This window comes from Dipodomys spectabilis, unplaced genomic scaffold (genome assembly GCF_019054845.1).
Source record: "Dipodomys spectabilis isolate Male_0828 unplaced genomic scaffold, ASM1905484v1 ptg000783l, whole genome shotgun sequence".
In the NCBI taxonomy this organism is placed as follows: Eukaryota; Metazoa; Chordata; class Mammalia; order Rodentia; family Heteromyidae; genus Dipodomys; species Dipodomys spectabilis.
The window spans coordinates 5,376,650-5,391,603 of record NW_024871460.1 but is presented as its reverse complement, the minus strand read 5'-3'; the positions used below and the strand labels follow the sequence as shown (position 1 = coordinate 5,391,603).

The window sequence follows — 14,954 nt, the reverse complement described above, 5'->3', positions numbered from 1 at the left end:
ACTTCTTTCAGCATGACTTTTCAAGTGACCTCATGGAACAGGGTGCTACCCCAGTGAGAGGAAATTTCTGGATGCACAGCATGCTATTTTTCACACTTGGATTATGCTGGGTGACTGAGATTTCAGGATAATTTGAGATCATAGCACATACCTATCCTAATCATTATGCAAATGCAAGTTCAGTCCAAGCTGATTAATATTAACTGAGAAATGCCAGTAATTCTCATGAAGTTAGGAAATCTTTAGTTAAAGAATTTTTTTCTTTTAATCATGCTACCACAGTTTTTTTTTTTAACACAGAGTTTTAAAAGTGCCACATTGCCCCCTTCTTATTTAGAGTCCTATCAGTGTAAGAGCGTGGCCCAAAGCTACCAGATGAAGACCACTGGACCTTTCCATACTTAAAATATGTGAAAAGAATCATTTGTGGTTATAATTATAGTGGTTGCTTTTAGAAATTGCTACTGTTTACAACTGAGCTTCTTGGCCTCTAAGCCTAGAGAATTCCATTATTGAAAAGAACCCATGCTTTTGTTCAGCTCAGAGAAACCAGATATAATATAACATGACCAAATTATGTCATAGCCAAAGTACTAGAATCTTCCTGAATAATTGTGGTACTTCTCTCCTGTCTTCTTTACTTTATAATTACTTGTATTTGAAGGCAATGAATTTGAAGATCACCGATGACTAATAATATTTTTTAAAAGACTCAAAGGCCCTTCACTCTTATTCAATCTCTCCCCTTAGCTTTCTCTCAGATTTTCATCTGAATTCGCTTCTATTACAATAACTGTCGAACTCTTTTGAACCCAAAATCTTTCCATTGCAATGCTGATATGGAAATCAAATGTGATAAAAATGTGAGGCTGTTACCAGGTGGCAGGTTTACATGTGTGACTTCATTTGATTGACGTCTGTTTCTCTCACTAAATCAGTGAACATAACAGTTAGGTTTGCTTTTGCTCATCTTTCAATCCCTTGGGACCCTTGGGATCCCTCTGACTGGCTCAGAGGAAGCAATGACCCTTCCTTGGATAAGCAGACTAAGGGAATGAATGAGCGAAAGGACAGAGATGAACTTCTTAACCTTCCATTTAGCATTGTTATGGTCTGAAAGTTACCATGAACAGGGCCAAACAGATGTTGAAAATTTCCTCAGCAGTGATATTTGCAGTACCCTGGAAGTTCCCCAAGACAGTCCTGGTCTCCAGATGGAAAAATTCTTCTTTGCAATGATTGTCTCAGTCAGCATTTTGTTTGCAAATAACATGAGGCCCCAGGTGTGAAAAAAAGTCTTATCCAACCATGACCATTGTGCAGCATATTCTATTTTGTTTTCCTCGGAAACGAGGACTGTAACTTTGTTGACCATTTCCTGAGAGGTGGATAGCTTTGAAACTGTCAAGATTAGCTTCCTTACTTCCCTGTGGTAGTGTGGAATTGCTTATCCTGAAGAGCCTTAAACTCTAGACCAGAGGAGCTGGTGGGGAGGAGATCTGGGGAGGGGCAGTGTTCCTGCCATTCCAAGAAATCTTAAAGCCAACCATTTGGAGTGAAGCTAACAGGCCCTGGTTACCGGCACTTCTGGGAATCTTGACAGAGCTGTGCTGCTCTAGATTGCCCATCTGTCCCTGTATAAGCCCTGAATAGCCTAGATGATAGCTTGGAAATACAAAACCATGAAGTCTAGTCTGCCAAGGGGTCTTAGTGTTCCATCACTGTGACAAAATACCTAAGATAATTAAGTGAAAAGAAGAAGATTAATTCTGGCACTTGGTTTCTGGTGTTTCAGTTGCTTGCTGCTTGGCCCTAACCTTCTGGGACTGTGGCAAGGTAGAATATCACTCTGGAAGTAGATAGCAGAGGAAAATGACTCACCTCATCCTGGCCAGTAAGCAAAAAGAGAAATGAAGAGGTCAGATCCCAATTTCTCCCCATCGAGGGCATACACCCAATGACCTAATTTCTTCCCATGGGCCTCCACTTTCTAAAAGTTCCCTCTAAGTTCCCAGTAGGCATCTCAGTTGGGGAACCAAGCTTTCAAACACACAAGCCTTTGGCAGCCGCTTAAGATCCAAATTCTAACAAAAGGCATTTCAGTCAAGGTCCAATTATGGGAAGAGAGTGGTGTGGGCATTTTAAACAGAGGAAAATTAAATGCAAGGAAGCTGGGCCACTGGTAGAGAAGACGCTGAAAAGTGAACTGGGAATTATGAGTTCAGAGGTAAGCAATAGCAGGAAGCCCCTAGCTTTCTTAGTCTCAAGGGCCAGTGTAAGGAGGGAGTTACTACCAGCATCTGGGTTATCAGATCACGCCACAAATGCTAGTATCATACCACAGCTGGAGCCATGGAGAATGTGTGGATGTTGCTTGAGATGTCTCATTAGAAGGACAAATAGGAAGCAAAGGTATGTCCTCCAGCACCGCCCCCCCAACACCATCCCTACCACCCCACGCTCCACTCCCCACCCCCACCTCACCCTACACCTCCTGTTGGCAGATGCCATGAGGAATTACCTTTCTTGAGATACTGAGCTAGGGCAGGGGAAGGAATGAGCTTGAAGGCAAACAGCCAGCCTTGACCAATCCCAGGAAGGCACCTGGCTCTTCTCTGTATCTACACGGCTGAACCTACATCGTGCCAAATAACATATAAGCAGGATTTCAATTAAAAGAAAAATTATCTTAAAAATTATTTGTCCATTTGATGCCAATAAATACTACATGTATATGGTTTGATATTCAACAGGTTCCAAGGACAACTAATGATTAGTAAATCTATTTATTTTGTGTCCAAAATACCTAATCTTGCCTCCACCCAGAAGCATCCATTGTTGTTACTCCCATTTATGTGTGGATTTAAGATAATTATTTTCCTGCAATCTACAGATGTATTTTGTAGATACATTGGTTTCTTTGGGCTGCCATAAGTTATCACAAACGAGGAGCAATTTGTTCTCTCAGCGTTCCAGAAGCCAGAAATTAAATACAAAAGCAACCAGTTAGCTGGGTCATGCTTCCTCCTAAGGCTCCAATATCCTTTCCTGCTTTTGCCAGGTTCTCTTGGCGTGGGCATCCCTTGGCTAGTAGTTATATATCACTCTGGTCTGTGCCTCTGCCTTCACTGGCCTTCTCGTTATGTGTGCATGTACTTAAGTGTTTTCTCCTCTCATTATAAGGACACCAATCATTGGATTTACATCCCACTTCATCTACCATGATCTCTATCACAGTTAAAACTCATTTCACTGATACCTTGGAAAAAATTCCTTTTTCCAAGTTAGGCCACATTCTGTACTAGGTGGGTGTGAATTTGGCATGGGGGGGGGGGTCCAGTGCATACCATGATGGGAGATAAGGGTGCTTCTCGAATTTCCCCATGAATAAGAATCTTATGAAGAACTGAGGATATCTATCTATCTGTCTGTCTGTCTGTCTGTCTATCAATCTTTCTCCACGTCTGTCTATCTTTCAATCAATCAATCAATCAATCAATCTATCTATCTATCTATCTATCTATCTATCTATCTATCTATCTATCTATCTATCTATCCATCTATTCATCCCTGGCCCCATTCCAAATCTACAGACTTATAACCTCAAGAAAAGGAGGTCTGGAGTTTACAACAAGTTTACCAAGAAAAGCCCAGTGGTTGAGTACAATGGAAATGAAAGTCCTATAGTATAGAACTTGGTCTGGTTGACCTGACATCAAATATGGCTCTGCCTTTAACTAAATAAAGTCCCTAGTTGTCCATCTCTCATCTGCTGAAGAACAATGCTATGCACATTGCAGAGTTGCTGGAAATGGAAAGAACACGGTGTCTATGACCTCTAGATGCTGCAGGCCTGCTGGGAGGCAGATCTACAACTTAGACGCAGAGCTTCAGAGTCTATGTCCATGGTGTGCTTCCCACTGAAACCTGACTTCTTTTATTGTTCATTTTTACGTCTAAGAGGAAATGACAACAGATATCTTTAAAGAAAAAATAGGTTCACCTGGGGAATTGTTAATTTTCTTGTGCTCACACAGCTATAATAAGATGCTCACTTATTAGAAATATTTTTTTTAAGAAAACAGAACAATGTGCTATTTGACACTTTAGCGATGTCATTTTGGAACTATGCACTCACTTATCTATCTTTCTATCAATCCCACAGATCTGTTTCCCAAGCCCCCAGAATTCACTAGTTGGAAAATTAGAAGTAAGGTCCTGCAAAAATCAGAAATCTCAGCAAATGGGCTGGGAAGGTGGCTCAGTGGTAGAGTGCTTGCCTTGCATGCCTGAGGCCCTGGGTTTGATTCCTCAGCACCCCATAAGCAAAAAGAAAAAAGCCAGAAGTGGCACTATGGCTCAAGTGGTAGAGTGCTAGCCTTGAGCTGAAGAGCTGAGGGACAGCGCCCAGGCCCAGAGTTCAGGCCCCATGCCCAGACCCAAAAAACAAAAACAAAAACAGAAATCTCAGCAATTTTAAAATCCTCTGTGGAAAAAAAATGTCTTAGGAAATAGTCTTTACTCAATAGTTTGGAAACACGAGCTATAAATTTCTCTCTCCTGGGCACTGAATAGAGGAAAAGAGAAAAAAAACCACATAAACTCTTTCCCTTGCTTTCAGTAAAGAGGAGTCACTGAAATGTATCAATATTTACACACCATTATTATCTCTTTGTGGGAATTAGAGGATGTCAACGTTAAGCTGTGGAATCATCACGACAATCCTACATGGTCAGAATTCTTCGCTAAATTTTACATCTAATCTATCAGTCTGCTTGAGCCGTCATAAAACACCTTTGACTGCTAAAGAAAAGTTAGTCACTTTTATGCCCTTACCTATCAGAAGCCAACCCCCCTTCTTTGAAGGAGGGCTTCTAGCTTCCTAGTGTAACATACTTCTGCAGGTTTACTCAATTCTTAGTCTAAGTCCTCATCATCTTCTAAAAGTGTTCAGAATCTAGAGACTTCTGAAGTCTCTATGCTCTTGCACTGATGTCATCCTCATTAAAGATCTTGGGACAAATGTCTTGCACAGTTTGTCCCTCCTTAGAGGAAAATTCATTTGCTAAGTCATTCATAGGAAAAAAAAAACCCTCCACTTAACACACTCTGCTTCAGAGAGGTGTGATCTGGTAATCCTGAAGGATACGTGGGCATGTTCCTATAGGTGCCTTCAATGATGTCACTGTAACCACCCCCTCCACCTCTGACCTCTCACCACCTAACTTTGCTATGGTGAATAGAAGCCTTTTGACCCAATGGATCAATGTTGACTGTGTTTCATTCCATTGTTAGTATGGTATAAAGTAAACAGTGTGGCATGGAGGATACAAACTAGAACATTGCACCTAAGAAGAAATAGATCTGAAAATGCTGAAAGACAGAGGAGATGGCCAGGAAGAAGCCAGTGGCTGTGACGGCAAAGAGCTGAATATGAAAAACAAGGGGCAGGCAATGCAAGAGGTAGGACTTAAAAAAAATGTTCTGATCGCTGACAGCCAGTAGCAGTGAAATTGTCTTGTGGATTTGGCGCCTGCTGAGTGACCTTTTCCATACAAAGAGTAGCAATCTTGCCCTGCTGTTCTGTGGCTGTTTCTATTTGAGAAACCGAACATTAGAAGTTTTCATGCAAACTATAAGCAGCTGTGTATCACTGACTGAGGGAATTAGCACCTAGATCAGTGGCCTTTGTCATCAGTTCTCAGGTTTGGGCACTGTCGACTCCTGCCTTCTAGTATGGGTGAGTTGTGCTGCCTTCCAGGTATGGAGGGTGTAAGCAACAGCGGTAATGATTCAGAATCCAGGCTTGGTGTCAGCCAGGTCTGGGTTGGAATCCCAGATCCACTGTTCACTTCAACTCCCAATTCTTAGCATAGTTCACTGTCTATAAAGTGAAGGCTAGAATATGTACTATCTAAGATTGTTATTTGAATTAAATAACATTCTTGCTTAAATTCATGAATGTAGTAGAATTAGGATTCCATCATGGTTGTAACTGATGTCACAGCAGCACTCTTTCCCTGTTCTACCTAACATATACATTGTTTTCATTTGTTTTGGTTTGTTTGTGCCAGTCCTGAAGCTTGGACTCAAGGCCTTGCATTCTTTTTTTTTTGCGGGGGGGTCCGGTTGTGGGGCCTGAACTCTGGGCCTGGGCGCTGTCCCTCAGCTCTTCAGCTCAAGGCTAGCGCTCCACCACTTGAGCCACAGCACCACTTCTGGCTTTTTTCTTTTTGCTTATGTGATGCTGAGGAAGCGAACCCAGGGCCTCATGCATGCAAGGCAAGCGCTCTACCACTGAGCCACATTCCCAGCCCAAGGCCTTGCATTCTTACTAGATTTTTCTGCTCAAGGCTGGTGCTCTACCACTTGAGCCACTCCTCCACTTTTTTATTTTCTGAGGTGATATGAGTCTTGGGTTTGTCTTGGAGATAAGGGTCTTGTCTACCTTGGTAGCTTCAAACTGTGATCCTCATAACTCAGCCTTCTGAGTAGCTGGGATTATAGGCATAAGCCACCAATGCTTGGTATTATTTATTTTTAGTATATAGTTTTTATTGTAAAGATACTATACAGAGGGGTTACAGTTCCATGAGTAAGGTAATGTGTACATTTCCTATTGAGTATTGTTACCTCCTCCTTTGTTTTTCCCCTACCATCCCTTCCCACCCCACCTCCCCAACTCCTCCCTCCCTCTCCCCTATAAGTTGTAAAGGTCGTTTTCAACATAATGTCCTGTACATCTCGTTGTTACAATGGGTCAACCTGTATCCTTATTTCAGCATTTTATTATTTCCTTTCCCCTCCCCAAATTAGAGAAATGTATAAACAAGATGCAGGGGACTGGAATCAAATATAGTGAAATAAGGTGAGATACCATGGAGGAAGACCATACAAATTGGTATTATTTTTTTAAAGATATGTTACAAGTTTAATCTTCCTTTAATAACCCAAGAGTTATTTTATGGAAAGTTTTTATACATTGATGAAGAAAGGCATTCTGTGGTTTTGCATTGCTACTTTCTTTGTAATTTGTAAATTTGTTAATGTATTTCAGTGCTCCACCATATATATTGGGGTGAGTATGTATACAGACCACTGTAATTTCTTCTTGTGGATCACTCCACTTTCTTTGTCTCTTCTTAATACTTTTAATGAATATTCTGTTTTATCAGATAACAGTATGGCGAATCCTGCTTTCTGGTAGGATGCATTTGCTTGAAAAAATGTTTCAATCTTTTCACTCAGAATCTATGTTTTTCTTTGACTATGAGATGTGTTTCTTGGAGATAACAAATGGTTAGATCTTTTTTTGTGTTTTTGTTTTTTAAATCTAGTCTGTTGTTCTATGTCTTTTGACTGGGAAATGAACCTGTTGATGTTTAATATTATTATGGAGAAATATGCTCATGTTTCCTACCATTTTATTGTTTTCCTGTAGTTTGCTTCATTAAAATAATCCTCTAGTGATTTTTATTCATTTCCATTCTTTTCCTTTTCCTTTGTTTGTCTTCTTCAGATAGTATACTTCCCTTTAGTATCTTTTGTAGTGTTGGTGGTTTGTGTCTATAAATTCTATTAGCTTTTGGTTATTATGGAAGATTTTAGTTTCCCCATCAATTGTGAAAATTAGCTTTGCTGGGTATACAATTTAGGTTGGTAATTGTTGCCAACCAGAGAATGAATTATACCACTCCAGGCTCTCCTGGCATTCAAAGTTTGTGTGACAAAATCTATAGTTATTCTAGTTTTCTTTCCACCGTGATAAAGTTCTCTATTTGATTTTACTACCTTTAAATTTAATTTTTTGATTTTAAATCCGGAGTTCTCACAATGTGTCTAGGAGTGTTTTCTCTCCAATCCTGTCTACAAGGTGCTCTGTATGCCTGTCAGGTGGGTGAGATCCACTTTCTTGAGCGTAGGGAGGCTTGCTGTTATTATTTTGTTGAATAATTCAAGGTTCTCAATGACTTCAGTTTTGAATTCTTCTCCCTTGCCTGTCTCAATTATGTGTAGATTTGATCATTTGGCTGAATGTTTAAGTTCCTGAGTGTCCCTTTGGTATGTGCTGAGTGATTTTTAATTTTCTTTCCAGTTGGATTCCTCTATCATCAAAGGATAGCATTTGTATTCCTTCTAACTTTTGTAATTTATTGGGTTTTCTCTGTGACCTAACCCATGATTAATTTTGTGTTTGTTTTCTGTGGATTTGAAACTAAAATGTATTCTTTACTATTAGGCTACAAGATTTGTGATGAATCCCGATTACCATATTAACGACTTTGTCTAGGGATCCTACTGCTTTGCCTTTTCTCCCCCATGTTCCCTGAGTTAAATTGAGAGTGGTAAGTGTCACATTACGTTTCTGTGTATTTCTTCTTGAATTATCAGCAGTTTCTGCTGTAAAGGTTGAAGCTGGGTAATTTGGGATGCCCTCATAACTACTGAATGCTTTTTTAAACTCTGGCTTTCAGTATAAATCAGTCCTTTTTCAACTTATATCAAGATTTTTAGCCTGAATTCTACCTTGTCTTACATCAAGATCAAAAGCAATACTTTTTGTTAGATTTTCTTTGCCTTATATGTTTTTTTTTTTGCCCGTCTCTATATAGTTCACCTTTCAAAATTACATTGTATTGGCCGTGTCTCTAGTGTTTGTGGTTTGAAGATTTTTACCTTTTGACTGGCATGCTATATATTCTGCCTAGCACATAACTAGAATTCCATAAAAATGTTTTTTCTTTTTTTTTTTTCTTCTTTTCTTTTCCTTCACCAGGGGCAATCTCCAGAATCTCAATTTCCTTGTTACCTGTTGTCTAGGACAAGTCTAGACCTGAAGTCTCCTTCTGAGCCATCTGGCTTAGTTGGATCCTCAGTTTCGATTATGCCCTGCTTGTTCTCATACCTTTTCCCAGGTGACAGACCCCGCAGATCTGCATCAGTGGTGGGAACGTTTAAACCCCATTCTCTACCGGCTTGACACTCAGTATGAACTTTCCAACATTCCAGTATTTCCAAAAATAGTCTTCAAAATATAGTTGAAAGGCAGAAAATAGGATTTTTATGTGAATTTTCCCAAGTACTCCATAAAGAAACTAATTTGAATTCTGTCAAATACTACTTAGACCATCACAAAAAAAAATCTATGGGGTGGATGTACCCGAGGCCTGCTCTTTTGCAGTCTCTGAACTAAATGTATTAGAATAAAGATGAGCACAGGATAAGCACTCGACCTATTGTGAATTCATCACGTCTAAGACCTTGACATCAAAGTCTTGGGGGGGGGGGGGAGACTGTCTTCATTTGGTAGGTAAGAGTCTGGGGAAGAGCAAACCAAGAGTAACCAGAGTAACCAAAACACCAAATACAGACTGAGGAAATTAGCAGGAATAGGATCATGGAAGGTTTCTGCATCCTCATTCTGCCTGCACTGATTCCTGTCTCTCTACTTGCCCACCATCAAATGAACAGCCAATCCCTGTGAAGATCTAACTCACACAGGAGGGAGGGAGGGATTGGGGAGCTAGGCAGTGAGATCCTACAGCTGACTGGAGCCGACAGGAAAGCCTAGCGACTTTCTTTGAATGAATGTATGGGGATCAGAACAACAAAAAGACAGTGAGCTAGGAGCCAGGAGTCAGCTTTCTCTCTGTCCCCTGTGTCTTTGGCTTTTCCCCATCAGTTACTCTGAACCTAGCCAAGTATTTCTTACTCAAGTGGGTTGCAGCTGTCCAACACATGTTCTAAATAAGAGCCAATAGAGCTGTTTCTATTTTTAACATTTTAATATGGATGCAAAGGTCACTAAGATTCCTTGTGTGCTGGTTCAGTTCTTCACTCTCTTGACTTCCTAGCTCTTATTTTTCTCCAAATTACATACATACATATATATGTATATATAATTGGTATCTACATATATGTGTACATTATATGTATGCAGACTGTATATGTGTATATGCATAATCACATGCACATGTGTGTGTGTGTTAAGATGAAGTAAAATGAGATATTTGGGTAAAAAAGGACCCTAATCATTTATTCCCTTTGGGCTAGTCTTTAACTGCTATGGATTGGACAATCTACCCATCCTATGATATGCAGTGACCTTGGGAAACTGCACTCCAGGCTTGGACTGAAGCCATTCCATTTATCTTTTAAGCATAGAGAAAGATTTGGAATAGCAAACTGCTTTAGAATTTCTCTCCTTTAATCCATCATGTTCACATCTGAGAGCCTTGAGGCTGAGACAGGCAGACTTGCTTTTTACTGATTCCCATGAATAATAAATACTGCTGTAGTATGTCTCCATAAGAGGTTCCACATGGATGTTGTATCTGATCCTCACAACCTCATAACTGTTTCAAGTATTCCCATCAAACAGATGGTAAGACTGAGGTATGGTATTTGAGACACCTGCCTGATGTCATTGATTGCCAAGACGGACACTGAGGAACTGACTGTAATTCTTCCACTCTTGCCAGACCTGTTGTCAGTATGCATATTCTTCAATCATAAACTCTCCCTTCCCTCTTTATGCTATGCTTTCGGAACCATGTAAGTGTGCAGAATGCAAGCACAACTGGGCAATAACCACCGTTAGCCTCAGAGGTCAGGAGCCACTGAGTGATATCGAGTTCTCTTGTTTCTTACCTGTTCTCAGGGTCAGCCAAGGTCATGCTCCGAGTGACATAGCACATTTTCAGGGGGATGTTTTTCCGGTCTCTATGGAAGGAGAATGGTTGGGATGACAGAGGGTCTGATGAGCCACCGCCTAGCCGAGGGGATTCCGGTGGAGGTGTTTCCCACCCAATCTCTGATACTGGGGATCCTTTCTTCACATAGGGTGTGGCTTCTCTCATGTACTTCACTGCAAACAAGAAGCACAATGAGAGGTATTTAAAAGCTGACTTTATGGAAAGTTTGAATGTATGTTTGACATAAACTTCTATTGGACAAACTCTTATTTTTTCTCTTGAACTCAGGCAGGGCCTGGGCACCGTCCCTGAGCCTGCCTGTACTCAAGACTAGCACTCTACCACTTGAGCCACAGTGCCAACTTCTGGGTTTTTCTGTTTATGTAGTACTAAAGCTTCAGATATGGTAGGCAAGCACTTTACCACTAAGCCACATTCCCAACCCTTGGACAAACTCTTTCTATTGAACTGCCTATTTCTGACCAAGATTGAGAATTTCTGTCCCCATCCGCATCATTATCCTAATTCTTAAATTATAGGTGCAGTTGGGTCTTAGAATTTTTTGGTACAATGTTCCGCAATTGAGAATTGCTCCTACCATTTTTTTTCCAATGGGGACAATGTCTATCTTTTCTTCCTCGAAATTAAAAAAAATAGGGGCTAGGAAGGTGGCTCAGTGGTAGAGCGCTTGCCTTGCATGCTTGAGGCCCTGGGTTCGATTCCTCAGCACCACACAAGCAGAAAAAAAAAAAGCTGGAGGTGGTGCTATGGCTTAAGTGGTAGAGTGCTAGCCTTGAGCCCAGGCCCAGAGTTCAGGCCCCATGACCGGACCCCCCCCAAAAAATATATATATATTTATCTTTAAGTAGTTATAGAAAGCACTTGTCATCCAATAGAGTAACATATGAATTCAGTACATCTTGATCAATATCTCCCCTTTCATCATTCTTCCCTACTGCTCACAATCCTTCCCCTTCCCTCAATTTTCTTAATTTTATAGCACATGCACTGTATTTTATGACCGCATTCCCCATCTCCTCTTGTCATTCATCTAACTCTCTCAATGTCTAGCTTTCTGATAATAAGTCACATTCTGAGAATAAAAGGCTGAACACAAAGAGGGAAAGAGTTAAAAGGCACAAATTTGGGCTATCAGTCTTATTATTTAATGTAGATGACAGGAATACGGGAGGCACATTCATGTCTGTAGTAGTGAAAAATTATAGTAGCAAAAATGTTTTTGAGGATTAACAACTAGAAAAATAGTGGGTTAAATAGTGCATAAGGCATATTTATAATCATTAAAAAGTGAGATGGATGTAGATGTGTCAGTGTAGACAGACCAGTAGGATCTGTTATTAGTAGAAATATAAAGTAGAAATCAGTATGTGACATGCCCAGGCATGTTTATCTACAATTACCTCTATGCAAACATACAAGAAAACAGACCTAAGTTGATCTATGTAGTAGAAATAAAAGCCCAGATAATAAAGAAATAGGCTTTGGTTACTTATTTGCTAGTCTAATATAGACTTTCCATATTTAGCCACATGTATCTTACTTTCATAAAATTAAAAAAAATTAACTTAAAAGACCAAGTATAACAGATTTTTGAAATGTTTGCCTTGGTATTAAGAAGTTATTTGTCCATTTTGAATCTGAGCATTTAGTACTTTGCGTTGGAATTAAAGAGGAGATTGATTCTTGCAACATGCAATATGAATTTAAAAGTCTTTGTCCACATCACACCCTGTTCCCTACCCCACTAGTTTGTATGTGAGGAACAAAGTCCTTCAGAAATCCATTACTATAAATGGCAGTGGGCTGGAATGAGAGCAAACTAGGGGGGCATTTCTTCCAGGTCTTCAATGAGTCAGTTCACAGCCTCTCCACTGTGTAAAACCTGGAATCAGGTAAAGGGAGACTATAGAGATGAACAATATTTAGTTTCCATATGCGGAACTTACAACACCAAGGATGATTGTAGTAGATGCTGCTGGTGTCTCTTCTGGATCCCCTGTCTTTTATATCCCAGCTGCTCTGTATTGACTGAGAATGGCCCATTTCTGCTCCCCTACCCTGTGGAGCTGATCTTGGCCCAACAGAGGCTACCAAACTTTGGAGGCTGCAGAATTGCTACCTGACCCTGCAGCAGAATCGCTGCTTCTAAGATATCCACATATGACGGAACGTAGGACTAGACCACAAACTATGGCAAAAAAAAGTAGAATGAGCTAAGTTTTATGGTAGGAATAGAGTACTTTGAAAGAACTCATGATAAATATAGGTCCAGGAGCATAAGTAGACAGATTAGTTCACAGTACATAATGAACAAGTCAGGTATGATCAGAGGCATATGATATCTATGTATATTATATTGGGCAACCCAATTACATAATATCAAAATCAGCCATATTGCTACAAGGCACAGAGAAGTTATTTAGCACTGACAGATACTTTCAAAGAGAATGTTAGATTCTAAGAGAATATAAGCACAATTAGGAGGATTGTATAGCTTTATTGTTGCCCCAAACCTGATAGCAAAGGTTACAGTTATATAAGGAGGAAGATGATTCACCATCTGTGAATCTTAAGGAAGGTTGTTATTTCTAGTTATGTAAAGAGTAGTATAGACAGACTTGAGAACAATGAAGAGAATTCAGTGGGACAGAATTAAGCTGTACAAAGACGAAATCAATAGGCCCCTTTTGAAGGGATTGATTTTTTTAAAAAAAATCTTCAAAACTGTGTCAGTAGAAACTAGAATACTGCTTAGCTTTGTATATTGTATTTACTGATGCATAGGAAATTTAAGCATCATCTGAGATTCATTTTTAGATTTTCCCTAAATTGCATTATTTATAACTCTGTGGCTGGAGTATGAGAGGCGTGTTTCAGGAGTGAGAATTAGGGACAATTCATGGCATAAGTGATCATAAAAATTTGGCTTTAAAGGGTAAATAGGACTTTACAAAGTAGGAATAAAAATGACAGGGCTGGGAAGGTGGCTCAGTGGTAGAGTGCTTGCCTTGTATGCATGAGGCCCTGGGTTCGAATCCTCAGTACCACATATAAGCAGAAAAAGCCAGAAGTGGTGCTGTGGCTCAAGTGGTAGAGTGCTAGCTTTTAGCCGAAGAGCTGAGGGACAGTGCTCAGACCCTGAGTTCAGACCCCCATGACCAACAACAGCAAAAAAGTAACAGCCTCTCTTTTATATATAGTTGTATTCTGATTACTAATTTTTTTTACTTTTATCTGCTATATTGTTGTATTAGTTTATTCATACACACATACAAAATACAGATATAACCATGTGTAGTATAAAGACCCAGTCAGTCTGCAAGAAAATATTTTAATAGGAATTCTGATTACTAATTTTGTTTGCAATTCCAAAGGAAAGAAAAAAACAGATGTCAAACTAGCAAGGAGATAAAGATATACTTCAAACATGTGCTAACTTAATTTTGAACCAAGGTCTTTAAATATGTCTTCACATATTTAAACTTCATAATTTTCACTGAAGGCCTTGCATTATATTGCATAAGAAAATTAAGGTCTAGAGAAGAAACTCCAACATAATTATCATTTCTTGTCTATATTCCCATAAATAAAAATAAGACTATGTTGTTACCCTTTTCAGAAAGGCCTTGTAAGGGCTGTTGTACTTTGGCCCAACACTATGGACTTTATAAAGTTGTTCCTTGGAGTTAGTATTATTGTACGCATGGTGCTAGCAAGTTTATCTTCTTTTTAATTGTGAAAATACTGTACAGAGGGGTTACAATTACATGAGCAAGGTGCACATTTATCTTACATGTACTTTCATGGATAGTTTGATCTGCCAGCAAAAGCTTGAGAGGATTTTCTATAGACTATTTTTTAAGAAGTGACCTAACATCTTGGCAAAACAAATAAACAAAAATCAGAGGATCTAGCAATAAAAACACAAGCAGAATTGAAATGTCGATAACATTTGATTCTATAGAAGAGATTAGTAAATTATAGGTTAGAAATGTATTACAACAATTCAAGATGATGGCAATTATGGAGTAGAGACAGAAAGATATGAATGATGCAAAGAGAAGGGTTTATATATGTTTATCTATAGACCTAGAAGAGTAGAGAGAATGGGAAACGCCTCAACATTCTCCTCAAGCAAACATACCAAGGAACTTTGGTTTTGCTGAACAATGCCTCTGAATTTCATCATCAAGACAAATAGAAATGTGTATTTTCTTATTTGTACTTTGAATAAGTTAT

The 14,954-nt window shown here is 39.4% G+C and overlaps 1 protein-coding gene across 1 annotated transcript in view; it reads right to left on the bottom strand.

The window, feature by feature from the left end:
- Sntb1 (syntrophin beta 1) overlaps nt 1-14,954 on the bottom strand; it is a 225,903-nt gene that overhangs the window by 109,934 nt on the left and 101,015 nt on the right. Inside the window, exon 2 of the mRNA XM_042673163.1 lies at nt 10,651-10,867. Coding sequence (XP_042529097.1) covers nt 10,651-10,867 — 217 coding nt within the window. The remainder of the gene's footprint in view (nt 1-10,650; nt 10,868-14,954) is intronic.